The sequence below is a fragment of the Nomia melanderi genome, chromosome 13 (assembly GCF_051020985.1).
Source record: "Nomia melanderi isolate GNS246 chromosome 13, iyNomMela1, whole genome shotgun sequence".
Classification (NCBI taxonomy): Eukaryota; Metazoa; Arthropoda; class Insecta; order Hymenoptera; family Halictidae; genus Nomia; species Nomia melanderi.
Genome location: NC_135011.1, coordinates 13,779,201 through 13,802,103, shown reverse-complemented (window position 1 = coordinate 13,802,103; position 22,903 = coordinate 13,779,201). Strand labels below are relative to the sequence as shown.

The window sequence follows — 22,903 nt, the reverse complement described above, 5'->3', positions numbered from 1 at the left end:
TGCACTTTTGTCTTGATGAAGCCCGGCTTTGAATGTAAAGACATAACAGTACTTTATATTACTACAAACTTTAATTCTAAGGTAAAAATAACTCTACACACAGACGCGCGCAAGTGCAAATACACATATATATTAATTAATAATACTAAATCACATAAATATTCATATTATCCGGATGATATATAAGTATAATATGAAATGTAACAGTAAGTAAACTTTAAAAGATTTTCATTTGATCAGTTTTGAAAAATAATTTAGTGGAAAACAGATATGATATCTTGCATGCGAGTTATTTTATTTAGTGCATTTGTCTCATCGCAGGTAATTTTTAACAATTTCACCGATTTTGGAAGATATTACTACTAACCACTCCAATTAATATTTCGCTGCGAAACATTACATAATTATACGTTCTTTGCAATTAACCAAAATTCTAAAAATGTATTTGTATGGGTTCCACATACATCAACAGTACATCAGACACACAATTTTATATGAGTCGTATACAAGATGTTGTCTAATAAGATTTATCAATGAATTAAAGATATATTTTCAACTCAGTCGATAATAAATTATTTATTGTTTACGACAATATACGTTACAGATACGACATACCTGAAAATCATTTTTTAAAAAATGGTTAAAATTTTCTATTTAAGACAGTAGCAGAATGTCACGAATATCGTTGATGTTATTTTATGTATGGAAATAAAAAAAATGTCTATCATACATATTTCTTCTGATTAGATCTATGTCAAATAATTACTAATAACAAATAATGAAAGCATGAATGAAAAAGCTGGAAGTACAAATGCTAGAAAGAGAAGTAAATTACAAACGTGTAATACGAGTGACTTTTGCAAGCACTGGTATTCTGATGTAATACACGTTGATAATATATCTTTCGTGGAAGCCCGTAAAAAATCACATAAAAATGCAACACGCACAAGAAACACATTTTACCTTTTTAAAAAAATACGGCGCACCCTGGTTACGGTTGATTACAGCGACATTTGAAACGAAGTAAATGTAGTAATATTTTACCTTTATTAATTCAGTTTTAATTCAGTACCACGCATAAATTCATTTTTACCTATTTTGCGGCATAGCACAGGATTCGTCGTCGAGATAATTGTATTATGTCGCTATTTGTGCAACGAATTGTTATTCAAATATACATTTTTTCATATGAAATATATTCATAAATCTGAATTTCGCCTAATTATTCGTGAATGTATATTTCATACTTGGAACAATAAAACCACATTTATACTTAAACTCCGTTTAGGGAACGTCTAAATGAGTACACTCATAAAGAAATCTCCATAATCCGAGAGTCCTGAATTATTTAATACTTCCAAAATGTGAAGAGAATTTTAATATAAGTGCAAGTTATAGGCAAAACCATTTAAATATTAATGCAGGTATCATTTTCTCCGAATATACTCGTATTTCAAATATTGCTTGTACTTACTATCTACAGATCTTTGTAAATCAAAGTTTACGTAAAATTAGTTTAAAAGAATGTTTATTTCATTTGAATTGCATATTTTAAATAATTTCATGTTGCACTTTCCTTAAAAATCGGATAAAATTTTCATTTTAATTATAACGTGATTATTACGCGTTTGTAGAAAAATATTGAAATATTCTTGTGAGACGGAAAAAATACCAAATAAACAGATTTAGAATATTTTTTACAGCAAAGGGCAATGTAAATCCGTATTAATTCCACCCGCACGATACGATAATCCGCACGATACCTAGGCGAGATGACAATGTTTACCCTGGCATACACCGAAATTATCCAATTCCCTGAGAGCCATGTATCTAAGTGCCTGAATAATTGATCTCGTCACAGGAGTTATCCACAGTGGTATGTAACGTGAGGAACGCGTCTAGTTTGTGGAATAAACGTGTTCAGTTGTGATATTCAGGTCGCAAACGTATACCTATTTCAAGTATGTGACTGTTCATTTTACGAAAGCTAGGGTTCTATTGTACCATATCATGTGGTATAATTATTAGCATATCGTGCTAATAATACTTGCTGCTAATATTGCAATATAATAAAATATTATATCGTATCACAACTAGCAAGATAACTTTTTCTGACTCCATTAACACTAAAACTATCGAGAAATTGGAGTGATTTATTTCTAAGCTTTTATAAAAATTAGAACAACATATTTCTCGAAATTTACAAATACACAAATGTATTTTACAATTCCCTCGCAAAAGCCTTGTCATAATTTGAATACTTGCAAACTAAAAATTCTAAAATGTGTCAATTTGATTCGTCTGGTAGTTTTAGTGTTAAATTAGACAATAGTAGATAATATTTAAGAACTTCATACAACAAATTTTAACCTTTCTTATGTGCTTTAAGATGCACATAATTTGCAGAAAGAACATATCCTTAAATTAAAACTTTTCTGTGCGATAACTATAAAAACATTCAGATGTTCCTTGCAGAAAATGAACTTGAAATCTCTTATAAATAAAACAATACCTACCTACTTTTATCATATTATGAACGCTTAAACACGTTCAAACCATTTTTAAAATGTTTTGAAAACTATTTTTGAATCTATACTTCTATTACATCTATCTAATCTATTTCGAAAAGTTTATTTATTTATAAATGTGTGATATCAAATCTAATTGAATTATACAATATATTGCATAAATTCCTGTAGAAACCATCAAAGTAAAGTACCCATTTATGATACAGATTTTATTTTAAATTGTGTGTATGGATGCATGGTCAAGTGTGTGAATAGATGAATAAGGTGAATATGCTTGCACGTGTATCGTGAATAAATGCCAAAGATGCTTGGAATATTCTAGATTGCTGATTTTATAAAATATTGATTTTACGTACATACCAAATTAATTAAAAATATTCCAAACGTAATTGAAGTTAATAAATGTTAACGTAAAAATATTCCAGAAAGTGTGCGAGGGAGATGAATGTATCCGAGTGTTCAGACTGTGCGTGTAAAACGACTTTCGTGTATTGTGCTTCTGAACGTTATGCAGGTAATTTGTAATGTCGTGTTGTTAAATATTATTTACTTTAATACATTCTCTTTCTCCTACATAATTGGGAAAATACGATTCTTCCTTAACATTCCGTTCAGTTACTTCAGTAAAGACAATACTATCTTGCTTGCATAGTATTATTGAATTTAATATAAGATGCTAGTGCGTCGTATAATTGTTGAAACAGAAGCAAAATAGTTTTATGTATGGTATATCAATTTATTTGAGAAAGTATGAATGGTCGGATTTTTTAAGAAATATTTATATAGCCTTTAGTTAATACGCAAGAATAATAATTATTGGGAATTAGAAATGTTAATTTTTTTAATTTGAACGTAAGAGCTGTACACGTTACAGAAAAATGACTTGGAAGTATTCACCCATCAGAAATTTCGGAGGTCTACCTATTGAACTTTAAGATTATAAATGTCTCTTAAATTGAATATTATTGCTATTAGTTACTAAAATATTCGTAATAAAATATTAAAAATATAACTTTTACGTTTAGTGGAATTTTATTTATTTCTATACTTTATTCTTATTGAAACATCATGTACCAAATATAAATTATAAACTTCAATAATATCGCGGCATAAAAATTTTACGGTAAAGGAAATTAACTATTCATCGAGGAATAATTGGTCTTTTACATTCTATATTATTACAGTGGAACTTATGTTACTGGGTACTTATGTACTTACATGTAGACTCAATATATTAAAAATAACACTGTGGAACAAATTTTGACCTATGTTAGTTTTTGCAATAACCACTATGTGATTATAATAGAGTTCCTTGCCCTGAATACGAATCCGAAAACCAAATTGCTGGGTCAGGTCCAGTTTTCGAAAAAACTGGGGTTTTGTAAAAACGGTCGAATTTTTCAGAAAACCAAGTGTTACGTGAAAACTAAAAACGATAGGCAGTTAAAATTTATCGCAGAAAATAAAGGAACTTGCCGAACCGTGGCTTTACAATTTTTGAATTTTGCATATCATTAAATGTTTGTAAACGATGATCAAAGTTTAGAAAAAGGTAAATGCGCATACTTTGTACGCACTTCTGTTACATTTTTACGAAAAGTGGGTTAGCCATCACGAATTTGCTGTGCACCATTGAATTCTGCAGACATTTCTGAAGAGGAACTCCCCCACGGGAAGTGTGAGAATGGTTTTTCTTTCAGACAGGTTAAGCAAATGTCTGTGAAGAGCAAGAGCACGGAACTTTGGCGCTACACGGCCATCGCTCGCCGGCCACAGCTATGCAGGGCCGTTACTACGCGCTGTATAAACCTGGACCCCGGTCACTTCTTATATGTATATATATATATAATGTTTAATTGTTTTATAAATTTTCATAATAATTATGATGAAGTTTTTCACGATCGTTCTGTTTTAAATAATAGGATGTTTAATATAATAATTTAATATAATATTTTATATTATATTTAATATTTTATTTTATATTTAATATTTTATTTTATTTTATATAGTATTATATTAAATTATTATATTAAACATCCTATTATTTAAAACAGAACGATCGTGAAAAATTTCATCATAATTATTATGAAAATTTATAAAACAATTAAACATTATATATATATATACATATAAGAAGTGACCGGGGTCCAGGTTTATACAGCGCGTAGTAACGGCCCTGCATAGCTGTGGCCGGCGAGCGATGGCCGTGTAGCGCCAAAGTTCCGTGCTCTTGCTCTTCACAGACATTTGCTTAACCTGTCCGAAAGAAAAACCATTCTCACACTTCCCGTGGGGGAGTTCCTCTTCAGAAATGTCTGCAGAATTCAATGGTGCACAGCAAATTCGTGATGGCTAACCCACTTTTCGTAAAAATGTAACAGAAGTGCGTACAAAGTATGCGCATTTACCTTTTTCTAAACTTTGATCATCGTTTACAAACATTTAATGATATGCAAAATTCAAAAATTGTAAAGCCACGTGTTCGGCAAGTCCCTTTATTTTCTGCGATAAATTTTAACTGCCTATCGTTTTTAGTTTTCACGTAACACTTGGTTTTCTGAAAAATTCGACCGTTTTTACAAAACCCCAGTTTTTTCGAAAACTGGACCTGATCCAGCAATTTGGTTTCCGGATTCGTATTTAGGGTAAGGAACTCTATAAAAATCACATAGTGGTTATTGCAAAAACTAACATAGGTCAAAATTTGTTCCACAGTGTAATTAGTGTTACAACAAAAAAGAGCGTGATCATGTTTTATAATCCGGTTTAACGGAGTTTCATTCCATACTATTATACTATTATGTTATTATATTATTATATTCTCTTCACGTATACGTGCTTCTTGGATACTTCGTGTAGATAATTATGGAATGGAACTGCGATTGGTTACATATAATTTATCGTATGAACATTTTATGCAGTTTATATTTATAGACAGTTGCCCGAGAAAAAAGTTTATGTATATTAATCCACTGATTCTTTCCTAGAAATAATGAAAAGCAATGATTTCTCCACAACGAATTGAACAGAGAGCAGTTCAACCTGATTCAAGGACCGATTCCGAGAACAAACCGCACTGATAACACAGGGGTGTCTCCCAGAGGTCATTGTTTATGACAGTATTGTTCAGCGAGTTAGGAGGCCTTCCGGTGCATCGAAACCGATGCACGTGTTAATTGCTCTGTGCTTGTTGTTTCACATACACGGAATACACCATGTAAATATCGCCGATTTTATGAAAACATGACAAACATTTCACTATGTACTAACGCACACCAATAACAAACAGTTAATTCAATTCCCTTCATATGATCTATCCCGTATAATTATGTATATAATTACATTAAAAGAGTTTATCTTCAAAAGTCTTTTGAAGAATTCTCTTATACACTTATAACAATTGATGATACGTGTATGATCCATTCTAGAAATATATTATATTTTTATATAAAAAACAGTAGCTACTATTTGAAATTAAACTATAATTTCGTATAAGTGATAATTCATAAATAATTTGAGTTACATCAATAATACTATTACGCTATTACTTTTAATAATTAATTTTAATATATTTCGTTATCTATTCTATACATTTCGTACATTTGAAATAGGTATAGAACATGAAGCAATTTGAAGCACGCGTTCTTTTTATCGACTGATAATTATTTTTATATTCAAGTTAAAACATCTCAATATACAGTTACATAACTTGAAAATGAATATATTTAAGAACGCATGATTTAAGAAATACTTAATGAAGTTAAATATAGATAATTCAATAAATACAAATATGAAATAACAATTTTTAATTTAAAATTAGATAAGTAAATCTAAAAGTACATTAAAGTTATTCATACAAAAATTCGATGGAATGAAAGATAGATCTTTTCCCGTTGACGTAAATTGGCAACCTTCTATTACTTCTTTAATAAGAAACTAATAAGAAACTGTAAAGATTCGCCGTAGCGACGAACCAATTTACGAAGCACGAATTCAAGAAAGAGTGAATCTCTGCAACCTTTTTAAGAGTGTTTCCTTTGCAGTACTCATCAGTAAACATTTCACGCTGGTTTTCAAACGCTTGTACCACTTATTGATTATCGTCCTTTCCAATTTAAAGTAAACACTCTCTTCCTGAATTTAAATTAAACAGCCAATGTTATCACTTTGGCTTGAATATTTAATAAATAGTTGAATGGAAACTACGCTATATCAAATCAAACTTTCAATATTTAAAACAACTATACATACGCTACAAACGTTAATGTTCTTTTTTAAAGAAAGTAAATATAAAGTATTTTGTGCAATAGAATGTTTTTTAAAATTAATGTTATTACTTTTTTGTCGCACTGAATACTTACTTATCAATATTATCAATTGAATGATATAAAAAAGAACGTAGATTTTTTTAAACTTTTTTCTTGTCGTCACTCCTTCTGGTATTATCAAGATTCAAAATGTATGTCATAGTTCTTAGTGATGGTTTCTTATGTTTTTCTGCTATTTTCCTTGGCCTACCTGATTTTATTATACTCAATTTTACGATGCCAAATTAAGTAGTATATTATTTATGTTTGTCAGGTACTTATAACTGAAATATCATCTATTTCCGATTCCTTGAAACGTTTAATAATTATGTATTAATTGATACAATAACATATATGTATAGAGAAAATTTGTTCAGAATGATGTCCTTGACAACATATTTCAAGGTCATCTAAATCGATGAGGTAGCTCCTTTTCTAAACAGTTACTGCATATTCTTTTAGCCGATATCGAGACGAATTCAACAACGCGTTATACTACAACATACGAGTGACTTTAAGCTTTGTTTGAACTCAATCAAAGAAACGCTATAGTGGGAAATTGTTATTTTAACATCAACATTTTTATGGTTCAAGACTATTATGGTTATGATATTCTCATAGTTAAAGTATTTTCGAGCAATCATTGCATCGTCAGATCGACACTCGTTCTATTGAAGATAAATTCCTTCTATTACGTTATTTTGTAATACTTCTAATAAAATTGAACATAAATTCGATTTGATAAATATAATGTGAAATAAGATTCATTTTATATACACATTCAAAACGGATAAGGAAAGAAATATAAACATTATATAATTGGTTGCCGTCTTTAATTAGAGTCTTCTAATTTATATATAAATATAAAAAGGTCTAATAAAAAAATATAATAGAAGAATTGATAAGTACTTAAAAAATTACGAAACCACAACGAAACAAAAAGTGTTTTTGACTTTCCGTGAAGAATAAAATAATGTAGTTTTCATTTTGCGCAAGAATTGTAAGCGACTATTAATTCTCATATCAATTTACGTACATTGACACTTTCAATAGCATAGGTTATAACGATACAGACTTTCACAAACTTTCTTAAAGGTCTGAAAACAATTACACACATCTGTGAATCACTGTTATTTGCTATTTAATTAATTAATGAAAACAGGAAGCTTGCTTTTCTGTTGAATCCCTTCTCTCTGAAACAGTAAATGGGCATTAGCATAATAAGAATTTCTAGCGTGTAAGATTGTATGTATGTATAACGTGAGGAGGATACGGCACATATATTTCGTAATAAGAAAATCATGCAAATGCAGGTATTCTAAAATTTCCGCGAAATTAAAGAGTAACCCTTTATTGCAATTCTTGTTTCAGGCTTGGTCGTTGCAACGAACCACGGAACGTTCTCGAAGAAATTGCGAACGTGACGAAAAGTTTCCAGCGATGTAGTTCGATCGAACGAAAGGAAGAAGTGTCCCGCGCGATTCTGGGGCGTTGATTCCGATGAGGATTGTCGGAAGCATCGAGGAAACGACCGTGACGGCGAACAGAAGCATCCTTGTCCCCGTTCTGAACGACGAATATCTGAAAATAATTTCCCGAGAATCTTTAGAAAACCAACATTTACAATACTGGCGACCGAGTGAAATCTTTTATTGACCAACAATTTTTGGAGGGCTATTATTTCCTTTGTACCAGATCCTCTATGAAAATTAATGAGTCGAGATTACAAAGATGCTCCAACGTTCAACATCTACAACTAGAACACGGAAAGCGGCGGATTCCAAAATTCGCCGCGTGGAACGGTTTCTATAAAGTTTTACGAACTTAAAATGGAACCAAATTCTTATTAAAAATGCAATACGATCTACGAATTCCTAAATTGCGTTCCTCAGTTTCAACAGAAACGATATAATTATATGCACTTCGAAATCAAAGAGAAATTAGAATTTCTCGCAAATCCCGCACGCAGAAAATTATAAAAAGAATTCAACGACGAATCGTTGTAAGAAGGATCGATGTATAAAGTGATTTCGTTTCCATGAAACTTCAAATAAAGCCAGTTTCTTGTTAAAAATGCAGTGCAATTTACGAATTCCTAAATTGTGTTCTCCTTTCCAATAGAAACAATATAATTACATGCGCGTCGAAGTAAATGGACAAGCTTTAAATTCCTTGCAAGTTTCGTATGGAGTAAATTAGGAAGAAAATTTAACAAGGATTAGTTGTAAGGAGAATCAATATATAAGGAGGGTTCCGCTCTCTTGATTAAAGTGGAAGAAACCGTGAATGGTATTATCGTTTTATAGGAGCAAGAAAACGATGAGGAATGTATATTAAAATTCTAGATAGATGATACGACGCGCAGGGAATGAGAACCAACACAAAGCGTTAACCCCCGGCAGAGACTAAAAAGGGAAAGTGCGAAGGAAAAACGGACGAGGTAGTAGAGGAAAAACGAATCGTGACAACAGTTCTCGCCTCCGTCTTCGTCGCTGGTCTCTTAAGTATTTTCAAACGTATTGGAAACGAACAAAAGAACAGACTAAAATTGAGTGAAGTTCGCGCTAAATCGAGATGTCCACCGATCGGACTCGGGGAAGAAAGTCAACTGTAATTTACTGTGAATTCCAGGGAGGATTTCTTCAACAATACCGGAACTTTTCCAGGGCTAATTATCCATGGAACTCGGGATCTTAGAAACAGACAGAACAATGGAAAAGATGTTGGTTTTATTACAGGAAAAATTATTTCTGAAACTTTGTTGTTCATTAGTTGGTTATTATGAGTGACTAACGCTGTTTGATACCAAAAGTTAGCTCAAATTAATTGGCAAAAGATGTTATTGTCAACGAAATTTGGGTTTCAAGAATTTCGAAGAATTCGGAAAACCAAACACTGATTTTCCTATGAAGAAATTGTTTAAAAATAAATCAGAATTTGGAGACTTGATTATTCAACTATAAACGATAGTATACAAAGAAGAGGACATGTTTGTATAGCGTTGATTGGTATTTAAAGAGCCAGAAGTAAGTCTAGCAGGGCATTAGCCCTCCTATTAAGGATACGACAAGAAAGTGAAAGTGAACATCATTGACATCGTAATATTTCTATTGCATCTGCATTTGTGTAAAAACAGTGAAGCGATTCCATAGGCTTTGAGTAGCCATTAAGTAACTAAATAAATGAAAATGTGAAATTAATTTTATAATGATATCAACGTCGCGTAGTTTCAATATATTGTCATAATAATAAATAAAATATGAAATTAAAGAATATTTGTAACCATTACACGCCACACAACGTAATACACAAATATTAAATTACATAAACGTGAAACTCTAAATTTATTTTTAAGAATCGGTTAAAATATTTTTATTTCCATTCAATTTTTGTCATATTAATTATCTTATTTAATAAATAATAAATAATAAATAATAAATAATAAATAATAAATAATAAATAATAAATAATAAATAATAAATAATAAATAATAAATAATAAAATAATGGTTTTCTTATTAACGAAACAATACAACAAAATTCAGGAAGTGTACACTTATATATTAACTTAAATGTTATCAACGTAACACGTAAACTTGAATAAGAATATACAAATATAAAATAAAATCATTTCTCTCGAACTAAATCGCTTGATATATTGTTTCTGATAAATAGTTAACTGAGATATTAATGGAAGACATGCAGGCTATCGACGTCTTTGCGAACACTACGCTCGATCCTTGGAATACCACGCTATGGATAGACAATTACACCTATTACAACACCAGCAATATCACGGATTTACAATTGAGAAATCAATTTATACTTCCATGGTGGAGGCAAATGATTTGGACGTTACTGTTCGCGGGAATAATTATCGTTGCCACCAGCGGCAACCTAATAGTGATTTGGATTGTTTTGGCGCATAAAAGAATGCGCACAGTCACCAATTATTTTCTGGTAAACTTGAGTATCGCGGACGCGATGGCATCTACTTTGAACGTCACCGTCAATTACATCTACATGTTGAATAGCCACTGGCCTTTCGGCACCCTCTATTGCAAGATCTGCCAGTTCATTGCAGTGCTCACTATATGTGCCAGCGTCTTCACGTTAATGGCGATTTCCATTGACAGGTAAGCGCCACGTTCCATATCTACAGTAATAGATACTTGCATTTACCATGTAGCAAATCAGACGCTTCGCTTTCATGTTGTACGATGCTGACTCAAATGCGAACGACATTTCTAATGTTTCAGTAACATAAAAATAATGTTTCCAACATTTGCATGGAAGCATGTATTTTAATTATATGTATAAAAATACAATATAATGAAATACGTACAATATTTTTATAATAGAAACTTTTTATAGCATAATATAAAGCATTATAAAATTCGAGTTAACACTTTGACTGTTAAGTAAACACTTGTCAAAACTCTTATGCAATCGAAATAGGTGTCTTAATAAAGCAGAAACTAAAAAATAGATATTCTTTATAACGATTGCTTTACTATCTTTCTTATATCTCATACATCCAACAACATTCGATTCGTTCGATACGTCACCAAAGAAATTACTGCTTAAGTTTATGTAAGAAACAAGGGTTGAAAACAGTTACAATATCGATTTGGGTGCTTGAAACAGTTATGGAGAATCAAAATAAACTCATAACTATTATTAAGTATGCATATCGGTTCAGAGTCATATTCGGTGTCGGTTCCGTTTATTTAGAATCGATATAATATCAGTTACGAAGAATCAGAAACAAAACCGATATAACTTTGAACCGATATAGTTAATGACAGTTATGCCTTCATCTCGGTTCTCCACATCTATTTCAGTCGGAACCCATACATAACAGAAACTGTTTGAAACAAACAGTTATTTTCAGAACGTTTTCAATCTTTGGTAAAAATGGTATCATCTAAATTCGAGTGACGTGGCAGTCGAAGTTTTAACCCTTTGCACTCAAAAAATTTCCATTGGAAATATTCAACATTTTCCGATGAGACACAGACGACATTGTTTGAAATTAATTTAAAGGTAATTCACAGATAAATTAAGGATCAAAGCTATTTTGTTTAAATATTTCACATAGCAACACGAACTTTAATTTAAAATACTAAATATTCAACTTCATAGTTTTGTTGTATTAAATCAAGCGGTGACTGAGAGTCACCTCTCGAATGCAAAGGGTTAACATAGATTATGAGCGAAACTTTTATTTTACAATTACAAAATTACAAATGTTTAACATTGAACAATTTTATACATAAAATGCCACTAGATTATTATTTTAACAGTTTCCTTATGTCACCATCGTTTTTGAGGTAGGTATGTAGAAAAGTAAGCTGAAGTATCAAAGAAATTATCTGACACTTCTTTTGAAGTCTTGTAGTAATTACAAATGCCTCAGAGGTGAAATAATTGATCTTTATTAAAAGTTTTATTAGAAGAGAGAAGTATTACCGCGTATGTAATACTCACAATAACACACACAAAAATGTAAATACGCATTGAAGTGATGAAACTGAACATTGATACATTTTATTAGATATTGTATTATACAAAATTTATTAAATCATACTCTCCTAAATAACACTATTAAAGAAGAACATAATAAAATACAAAACAAATACATGAGAATATGACATGAATCTAAACATTGTTAGTAAATGATAGTAAAAATAAACAAAATAAAGAAAAATCAAATTTTTCTATGTTCAAACTTCATTATGAATAATTTGTTGTAGTATTTTAGCAAGTATTTTTATCTAGACATGGTAACAAACTTTTAATATCTTTAATCTTTGCATAGCTTTTAACATAATTGTAGGATAAGATTTTAATGAGAAGTTTGCAGACTACATTTTTGTAGTTTCTACTTTATACAACAAACATTTATTGAATTCCCTTGCATTTTTTGGATGTATGTAAAAAAACTGCAATCTGTTACACATCAATGTTATTGGTATTATTATATGTACAAAAAATATACAAATTAATATTAAAATGTCTTAAACCATGTCTTCTCTCTGATTTGAAAAGTAACAAACAGAAAAAGGGCGTTTAATTTTTTAATATCTAGGTAAAATATTACAGTAAAATTATTGGCAATTTGGAGATGTATATAATGAAGTCTGTAAATTAAAAATATGTAATAATCGGGAAGAAGGTATCTATATTTTGAAAAAAACGCCCTTCTTCCAAATATCTTCTGAATTATTATTCTATACAATAGTATACAATATAACACACAATATAACATTATTTTAAATTCCTCTAGTACTTCATAATTCGTAAATGCTTCATGAATCTTTATCACATTTCAATCATTTTCTTTACTCTGCTGACTTTGTATAGTTATGCTAATCATTCTATTAAGAAAAATATTCCTGTTGTAGAAACCAATTTGTCACTACTTTTACAGTGCACTTAGAATTTCAGTCTCGTTGTACCATGATTGTTTTCATTATACTTAATAGTTTGTTTAATTAACAACAAATTTTCTTATAAATTAATAAAATATGGGTTTTTATGGTAGATACAATACAAATTAACGGTTACTTAATTATTCGCCGATTTGGAATAACTTCCATTGAAGATAGCTGGAACAATTCTATTCATTACGATTTAAGCAATAAAGAAAGGTATGTTTGGTATTAATGAAAATATACAAAGAAAATAAATAGAATAAATCAATTGAAGTCTTATGTATTCTCCTAATATACTAACGTATTGCAACAGTAAAAGAGAGAAAAAGATTTTATTGATAGAATATATTTTAAAATTCTGATAAATTAAAAATTCAACTTACGATCTTTACATACAATAGATATTGTGGAGAATATATAAAATAAGAATACAGATAAGAGCAGAAACCTCACATGCGAGTGAAGGTAAAACGTTTTTGGAAAACAAAGTTTATTTTATTACAAAAATGTTCATACTAAACATTCATCATTCTAAACATTTATACAAATGAAAATTTTGTCTATATCTGTCAAGAATTCAAATGATTTACTATATTATGGACATAGTATAATTTATTTCAGACATGTGTTTAAATCAAATTCCGGGCACCGTATTTCAGAATTTTCACTTGAACTTTTCGAGAATCTTTAGAAATGTGCGAAAATACGTAATGATTTTCTTTTAAATTAAATTCCTATACCCAATAATATATCGGACAATTACTGTAAGATCTGCATTAACGAATTATGATGATGCTTAATTAACCATTTACATAACAATTTATGTAGTTCGACAATACTTAAGTCATATCGATAAGTGCCGATGCTCGCCGAACGGACTAATATAGTTAAGAAATGGCAAAGAAAGATGATTGCAAAACATAAATCTCACTCGTGACATTCATGTTTGATCCGAAATTACGATCCGGAATGAAACTCTTTAAAATACGGCAAACGACTGATCTGGAATGACGATTTATGTATACTGAAATTAATACAGAAATAAATAGAGTATCGTTAATGAAAAAGTTTATATGCAACAAAACCCTACTAAAAAATCATATGTTCTTGTCCCACTTCGATTTTGTTAAAACTTTGCGTATTCGGAAACCTCTATGTGGATTATCTATTCCTAGCGTAATTTTCTTCTGGGCTCTAAAAAAGTAGAGGGGGAAGTGTTCAAAGTACATATTTGGCAAAATATTTCGGAGGTTATAACTTCCGTTTGGAAATAAATATCGATTTGATTCTTACAACAAAAAATCAAAAAATTCAAGCTTACAAACGATGTATAATTTTTATTTAAAACATTTTGTTACACTAATTTTTGCGCATTTTTGTGGTTTCCGTGGTTATGAAAAATTCAATAAGATTGCAATACTCGAAAAAGTATGCTGAGATTTTAACTAAAAACTCAATATAAGAAGTTCAGTTCATGCTTTTTAAACGCTATAAGCCGCATCTTGGGGAAATTTTTTGTTTCAGCGCTATAACACAAAATTCAACTCAGTGTTGAATTAGTAGATAAAAAAATAAATGTTTGAACTTTACTACGGGACAGGACTTTTTTTAAATTCTTTTTTACATATATTGATAGTACTTGATGAAAAAAAACTAAATATTAAATTTCAAGTTTAAGAATTCATTGGTTTACAAATTATGCATATGTAAATTAATTAATGAATATGTACATATACTATGACGATATAGGCAACACCGATTTTGATGGCTTTGAAATATATTGTTAAGGTCATCATTGCGAACAACTCTTTCCTCTGAGAAAACCGGTGCATTTCTGTTAGTTTTCGAAATAATCGTAACAAACTCACTGCACTACTGCATTAAAGAATGTGTTTGGGATATTTTCGTAATATAGTATTGTCTGATCAAACATTGATATAAAATTCAATACTCTATGAATTTAAACAATAACAGAACTTAAGGAAAATATAACTTTAGATTTAATAACATTCAAAACTTAAGTACTTAATTTATAATCGATTAAATGGAATTACTTAACTATTACTTTACATTGCTAAATACGTATTAATTTTCACAACTCATATAATTGATTAACTGTAACAAGAAAAAAAGAAAGCAATCATAGTTTCGAACATGTACAATTTTTAAACGATAGTTAATGTGATAATGTGAGCGACTTTTATATTGTCTCATAAACATTTTTACAGATAAATTATGCTTTAATTTAAGTTGAATCATTAAATAAAGGAAAACAGATTAAAAGTTAGGCTGAGACTAGATTTTATGGCATATTAATTCATATTAAATTTGATTAATGAAAATAGGTAATGGGTCAAATTCAAAGATTAGGTAAAAACCGACCACTTTGCTAAAATATAATTAAGAAATCTAACACTATGGAATTAATACGGAACATATCACGATGTGATCCTTAGATAAAAAAATATTATGATAGCGAACTGAACAGAGATGATTAAAATAGAGTTATGGAATACGTAATGCAATATTTTTGTACGCATCGAATATTTAATATTCTTCACTGCGTGACTCTAAAAAATGACGGCATTTAGCAAATACAGATTCAGGATCAAAACACGTATTAGCGGGTATATTATTTTTCATAAGCCCGAGGCAACCCGAGAGACGATCACTGGACTCTCTAGGGTCAATCGGGATACTGTCAGGACCAATATAACTGCGCAACAAATATTTTGCAGAAGAAGTTCATTGGTAACTGGACTTCAAAGATGAAAGAAGATTACTGTACGATGAGGCCTTATATTACGAGTTCTTGAGAAGCTACGAGAAATGTCGGCTGGACATTATTAGTTTTGGATGTAACCCGAACTACATAGTCAAAATAAAATTTAAATACACGAACAGCACGAACGAACGTTACACCGAACAATTTTTCTCGTTAATTGTAAACCAAAACGCTTACAACGAATTAATATATTACATTAAACGCGGAGAAATGCGAAAGTATTTCTAAATTTTCACATATCCAATGTGCAATATATGAAAATTCTGTAGAAAATTTAAATATAACAAGTTAAATTTACGTATCATCCTTTGGTACAACGTTTTTCAACCTTATTTTCTTTGTGGTTAAATAGAGTATTGCACATTAAATACATTATACATATTAGTATGAAAATGCATTAAAAATGCACACCATTCAATACTAAATCAATTTATTTGTTAAACAATATGAAATCAAATAAAGTACTATAAATATGTTGTGGAGCATCTATTGTCACTATAAGTAGCCTTAAAGAAAGAGAACTTATAATTATTTATTATTATAATCTTATAAACCTTTTTGAAATCTACTATTACAATTATGTATATCTTCAATAACTATTCTTTTGCAGTTATCAATACATATATATATACAACGATCACAGCAGTACTGTTGACAAATTTATTTCCGATTGAATCGGTCTTTAATCAAGAGTGTCAGTCTTGACTTTGAACGGTGGGTAAATAATAGAAGATTTATTTGAAAGTGTACAAATAAATTAGATACTGTAAAACATTAAATATTCAGCTAAAATACAAAAATATACATAGTATACGTAGTTTAATATTGTATACAGAGTGAGCAACTCAAACGAATTATGTATTCTCGAGTTTGGTTAATAATATGAATTAACAATAAGTTATATTGAGTTTCTTAATGGCATTGCAAATTATATATGTAGATTGATTTCTGATAATAAATTTTTAGAAGTCGCATGTTTTAGGAAAACGTGTTCAAATATAATATGCAACATAAATACTACTTAATCGTTTCTTTACATTTTTATATTGTTTCTTAACATAATTAAAATGATCTTTATCTATGTTACAGAAATATGTAGACTAAATTTGCGTTATCTCCGAGGTAATCCCACAGAGAAAAATGAAAAGGAGTTAAATTCAAACGCATTATTCTGTTATTAACCCCTTGACCTACAATATCGTGCCAGACTCGTGACGAAATTTTAAACTGAATGTGAGAAAACTAAGTATTATTTATTCGTTTTAAATATAAATTAAATGTTACTTTTCTATTGTAACTTGTTAACCTTTAGAGTATATATAAAAATGACATTGTTTTCTTCCTAATAAATTATTAAGAATAAAGTGTAGTTGTATTGATTATAGTTAAGAAATATATCATAGGACATGGGGTGAATGCTTCGTATTCAGTCGTGTTTAAATTCTAAAAGGGTCCAGAATCTTTCGTCATACAATATGTTACGTATACCGAAATATAGATTAACGATTGTTAGGTACTCGTGGTTACCGTGATGGTGGTCGAGCTTTGTAGGCGTTTGCACGTGGTGTGTCGACTAGTAAACTTGTATATCTCGAAGGACCACCCGATAAGAATCGGGAACAAAACTTAGAAATGGGTAGGAGGTGAAGCGGACTTTGACTATAGTGCTATGCGCTTGATCGAAATTGCTAATTGATACTTTGTAATCCTTACTTCCTACTCCGTACTCTGTGCTATGTACTAGTTGAGCTGATACTTGTCAAACTTGTTTCTCAACTATGTGTATTCAACTGGCTGGGCCTCCCAGAATCGTCTTCGACGACACCTCCGCAAGTCGTCTTCGCGGGGGTGAAGTCGTTCTGGTTGACCCTTTGACATCTAGATGCTCGTGGAAGGGAGAGACAGTCCCCTCCCTTCTTGGGTCTTCCAAGTTGCTAATGTTAATAACTAATTCGTCCCGTTTGCAGTCGTCGACCGTGGCAGGTAAAAAAGCGAGAACCGCTTAGGCCTTACTAACACATGCTAACAGACGGGCTAGAGAGTTAAAACTACTGGTGACTGGACACCAAATGTGAACAATAGGCAAGGAAAATCTACAGCAAGAATCGCGGGCCTTATGGGTTCAGGGATTTATGGCTGCCACGGTCCCTTCTCGTAATACTTAAGACGATGCAAGTTGCGACGGGACGAGGGCTCTTATTGTTACGAGAAAACTGCCAAATGTGCAGCTAGGTCCGAGAAAAGATAAAAGTGTATACAAAAACTAAAACTACAATGATTTAAGGGCTCGAGAGAAACGGTAAGGCTATAAGTGGCCTTAACAACGATATTTACAAAATAGTTAAAATATCACATCACACATAAACACTGAAACACGTGTAAATTATGCTTAATAGAAGCTTGTGCAAATAATGTTATCATTACTCTAAATAGTTTTGATAAAGAGCATAGCCGAATAACGAGGAGTAAAAGTGCCTACTAAACCAAATCGACCTTTGTACGTACCATTCAATAGATAGATCTCTCGAAGAAACTGCTTTGTGCCAAGTTTTAAGTCCCCGCCCTACTATTAAGATAGTTACAGGGTGGAATGCTATACACAGTTTATACATAATATTTTAAGTTTTGTTCGATAAAAAAATTATGAAACACATCATAATTATTTTAAGTATGGATGTGTATTTTTTAGAATTTTTTCAGAATTTTGTACTGCAAAAGCTATTTTTAAACAATTCGAGAAAATGATAAGTGCTCAGTTTTTATATAAATTATCAGAGTACCATTTTTATATTTCTATAGAATTACTGTCTTATTATGACTATTAATACACAATTTTTTATATTTTTCGGATTGGGGGAACACAGTTAAAAAAATAAAAAGTGATATTTTTCTACAAACACGACGAAGTGAAATACACATAAGATGTTGACGCCCATATTCATTCCCTATGTTATACGTATCTCATTCTGTCGTATTCTGTTTCATTTCCAACCCTTGTTTACGCGATTCAATTAATAATAAAAACATTCGAAACTGAGGCGTGTCCTCTTGCCGCACTTGCCCCTTTAATTCGTTGGACATGTGAACAGACGTCGTCTGTGGACAGTAAGTTGAGAGGTATATAGCACATACTGATCTTTCACTCTTTATATAATGAAATATTTTATCATTTATGAAATTGTAGCTTTCGATTCCAGATATTTCAACCTGACGTACGACACCCGCACTCAAATGATTAAAGAAACAGAAAAGTAGCTTGTTCGTAATTACCTCAACCTCGATCCCGTTTGACCTCGATAGCTGTTATTAATTATGGATAAAAAGAGTTCTGTTTTTCTTTATGTTTTGATTCTTATACGTTTATTCCTAATAATTTTTGTGTTGATTTTGTAAATAAATAGTTAATGTCTTCTTATCCATGAAAAAAGATTAGTCAGTGTTAATATGTTTGGTTTAATTTTCTACTTTCTTTCGTGTTCGAATTTTCCTACCCTTCCGTGTCTAGTGGCAAACTAATAAGTTTAAATACTTTTTAGTTCCTTTGTAGTAGTTAACTTTTAACCAGTTCATATTGTGATATTACAGTTAACGCTTATGTTTATATAATGACTCAACTATTACTCGAATTATCTTCAAATTAGTTTGTAGAAATACCGACCTTTCGTGTATCAGTTTAATAACTCTTCAACTTTTTCATCCAGAATGGTACACATCATAGGTACCATGAACATTTGAAATTACCGTAAAGCTATAAGATAATGCCGTAATGATAAAGGAGAATTGTACCACACGAGAATCTTTACTTATAGCTGACAGCTTTGGTACTCATTATTATCATTATTATTATTAATGCTTATCTGATTTCTTTCACTGAAAAGCTTCAATTTCATTTGAAAGCAGCTGTTCTTGACCCTCTCTTTGATGTAATGGAAAAATGTATATTCAAGAGCGAAAGCGTTAAGATCATCGTCTCTCCTTGAAAAAATTTAACCAGGAAAAGCATACTTACCTTTAGGTGCTTATCCTTCGTGGGAAATATACCGTCGTTTCATGGAGCTCGACTGTTCTTATTTTTATCAATCCTCGAATCGTTGGGACAGTGAACAGTTCCGTGTTAAACGTACCTTATGTAACACGTACCGTATTCGTTAATATTTTAGTAAATCACAGCCTAAAAGAGCATATAAGTACTTTAATTTCAAGAAAAAGATATATTTTCCTGCACCATTTAACTTTCTCGTGCTTATGTCTCAATTGTGTGAATCACCCAACGTTCACATAATATGGTATTACTACCACGTATACGTTACGGTTCAAGTAATTAATCAGTTTATATTACTAATAACCAACCATTATTAATACTAAGCAAAGAAAATTATCAAAGCAATTAATTTGTAAGAATTAAGAATGGTTACCACTCAGTAGATAAAGACAATATACAAATAAACTGTGTACTTAAAAATGAATAAACTCGAAAGTAAAAAGATAGTGTAATTAAACGTGGTATAAAAATTTCTCCAATTAATGAATAAACACCTTTAAGATTCTAAACCCCCTTTTTCTCCATTCTATATTAACATGAAAGTTTTAAAACTAAACAGAAATTAGTCTGAAATTTCTTCGTTCGAGATTCTGTTTTTAAAAAAAACCGATTTTAAATGTTTTTCAAATATATAATAGCTGCATACATCGACTATCATGATACTCTGGTCATTTTTACTAAGCATTAACAGTGGTACGGTTAAAATAGCATTAGAAATTCTTGTAAAACTGACAAACTATGCAAATGTAACTATGCTAGACCGACTATTTATGAGAGTACATTAAGAATCAAGTTAATAAAGGAATAGTGGAGCTATTACGAAATTGAAAACAAAACTAGTGTAACAATTTAAATAAAACATGGAAATACCTTTGTCATTATGAACACATCATTCTCAAATAGTATAAATCAAACCTTTGGCTAATTTGTTCACGTAGAATCCTCTCCCTTCCGGTTATACTATGATTTCTGAATTATATGTACAATATAATGTCCACCGGTTTCGTTAGAATGTGCTGGCATTATCTTACCTGAGGTGAGTCGCGTTTACCAGCAATAGCATCAAATCGAACAATGACTTTAAATGGTACGATAGTGCAGAAGGCAATACAATCTATCAAAGAATTATGCTTCAACGGTTTGCAAGGAAGGACGTGGGTGTTGCGTTGTACTCGCATGCCTCCGACATTTCCAATAAGTATGTTATAAGCAATAATATGCATTATCAAACTTACAATAAAATCTCAGTTTCAGGAATTTCTGGCTGCAAATGAATACATTATATTTTGTAGTCGCAGTGTGCACAGATGTAAACATTAATAATTCGAACGGAACTGAAAAGACATTTCTGTTCGAATAAACGAAATATGTGACAACGATTTCTGATCGATAATTTTGTCTTAATCCGGTTTTGATTTTTATTACAGTGTGCTAAATGTTATTATAATAGATTTTTTAAAATTAATATCTCAGCTTTGAATTCAATTTGTATTTAATGTATCGTAAAAATTTAATTTCAGTTGGATAGGCTACGAATATAATACTCTTAAGCTTATGGATCATCATACCTCTAAAAGCTTCCTGTAATGTATATAATGTAACGAGAATATTCTGCACGAACATTGTACATTTATCGTGATAGAAATGGCGAGTCCCCACGCATATCAAGAGATGATTCAATGATACAAGCAGGAAGTATTCCTTTCTAAAACCGTTATACGCGGAAGGATAACCTTTTTCGGAAAAAGGATACAACCAAGTTATTGGGGCAATAGTATACATGTATTATAAATACTATAAGGATAAATTTAGTGTAAAAGTAATATAATTAAAAACTAAAAATACTTATGATAAAACGAATTTGTATTGATGTAAACACAATTAGGCCAACTTTAATCCGTATTAAATTTAAATTAAGTCAAAGTTAGAAAACGTTTCATACATGACCTTCGAGGCATGGCCTACATTGTGTGCAGAACATACAAAAATTTCAATTTATTTGAACAGGAATATGCTATTCCGTTAAAAAAATGTAGATTTCCATTTTTCAAATGTATGATTGCAATTAAAAATTACGCCATTAATAATAGAGCTTCTTTTACTATTCAAATCGTATTTCTACAACCGTTTTCTGTTTTCAATTAAATTCGAGATATGCGGCGGTCTAATTTCATAACTGATATTTTACATTTAGAGACATTAATTGCGATTTTGATCTCAATATCACTGGATCATACATGCACAATATATTAATATTTAAGCTATTAGTAATAAAGGAACGACCTATTTGTATATGTTGGATTGTTTATAAGTGTGTATGAATACAATTTTAACGATCTACGATTACTATTAGTGATAATAACAGTAATAAACAAAAATTGTATACTTTACTAAACCCCATTTAATTTTAAATTGAAAAAAGTAACTTACAAAAATCTAGAGTTCTTTTAGTTTTTGTAAAACACCGTTAAATTCAAACTGGGAAAATTTCTGGGAATTATAAAATAAAAACGTAGACTTTGCCCCTTCACTCGCACCATCACTGTAGGAAAACGAACCTTATTCGTGCCAATCTCTTCATTTACTATTATTCCAGGGGGAACACTACTTACAGACGTCATAAATATATGTAAACTTTAGGAATTTTTTTGTTGATAACTATTAAGTGAAACCCTTTCGTTTTTGGATATATAACTACAACCTTTTGCTTTATACTTATATTTTTTCTAAGCCAAAGTGTTACAAAATGGTGTAGTTATTCGCTAGCTTCGGACCCCCTTTTTGTAAAACATCCATAGTTAACCG

The 22,903-nt window shown here is 30.6% G+C and overlaps 1 protein-coding gene across 10 annotated transcripts in view; it reads left to right on the top strand.

Annotated features, from left to right (window-relative positions):
* Positions 1-22,903, top strand: part of LOC116425661 (tachykinin-like peptides receptor 99D) — a 603,076-nt gene that overhangs the window by 259,769 nt on the left and 320,404 nt on the right. For 7 of the 10 annotated variants that reach the window (XR_004234739.2, XM_031973679.2, XM_031973677.2 and 4 more), the window contains one exon: positions 8,207-10,970. Coding sequence is in view for 9 of the 10 variants with exons in the window: in XM_031973679.2 (XP_031829539.1) it covers positions 10,525-10,970 (446 nt within the window). In the remaining variant the exon portion in view is untranslated. Of the gene's footprint in view, positions 1-5,515; positions 5,746-8,206; positions 10,971-22,903 lie in introns of all 10 variants that reach the window. The other 3 variants (XM_031973678.2, XM_031973675.2, XM_031973673.2) reach the window with 1 other exon arrangement.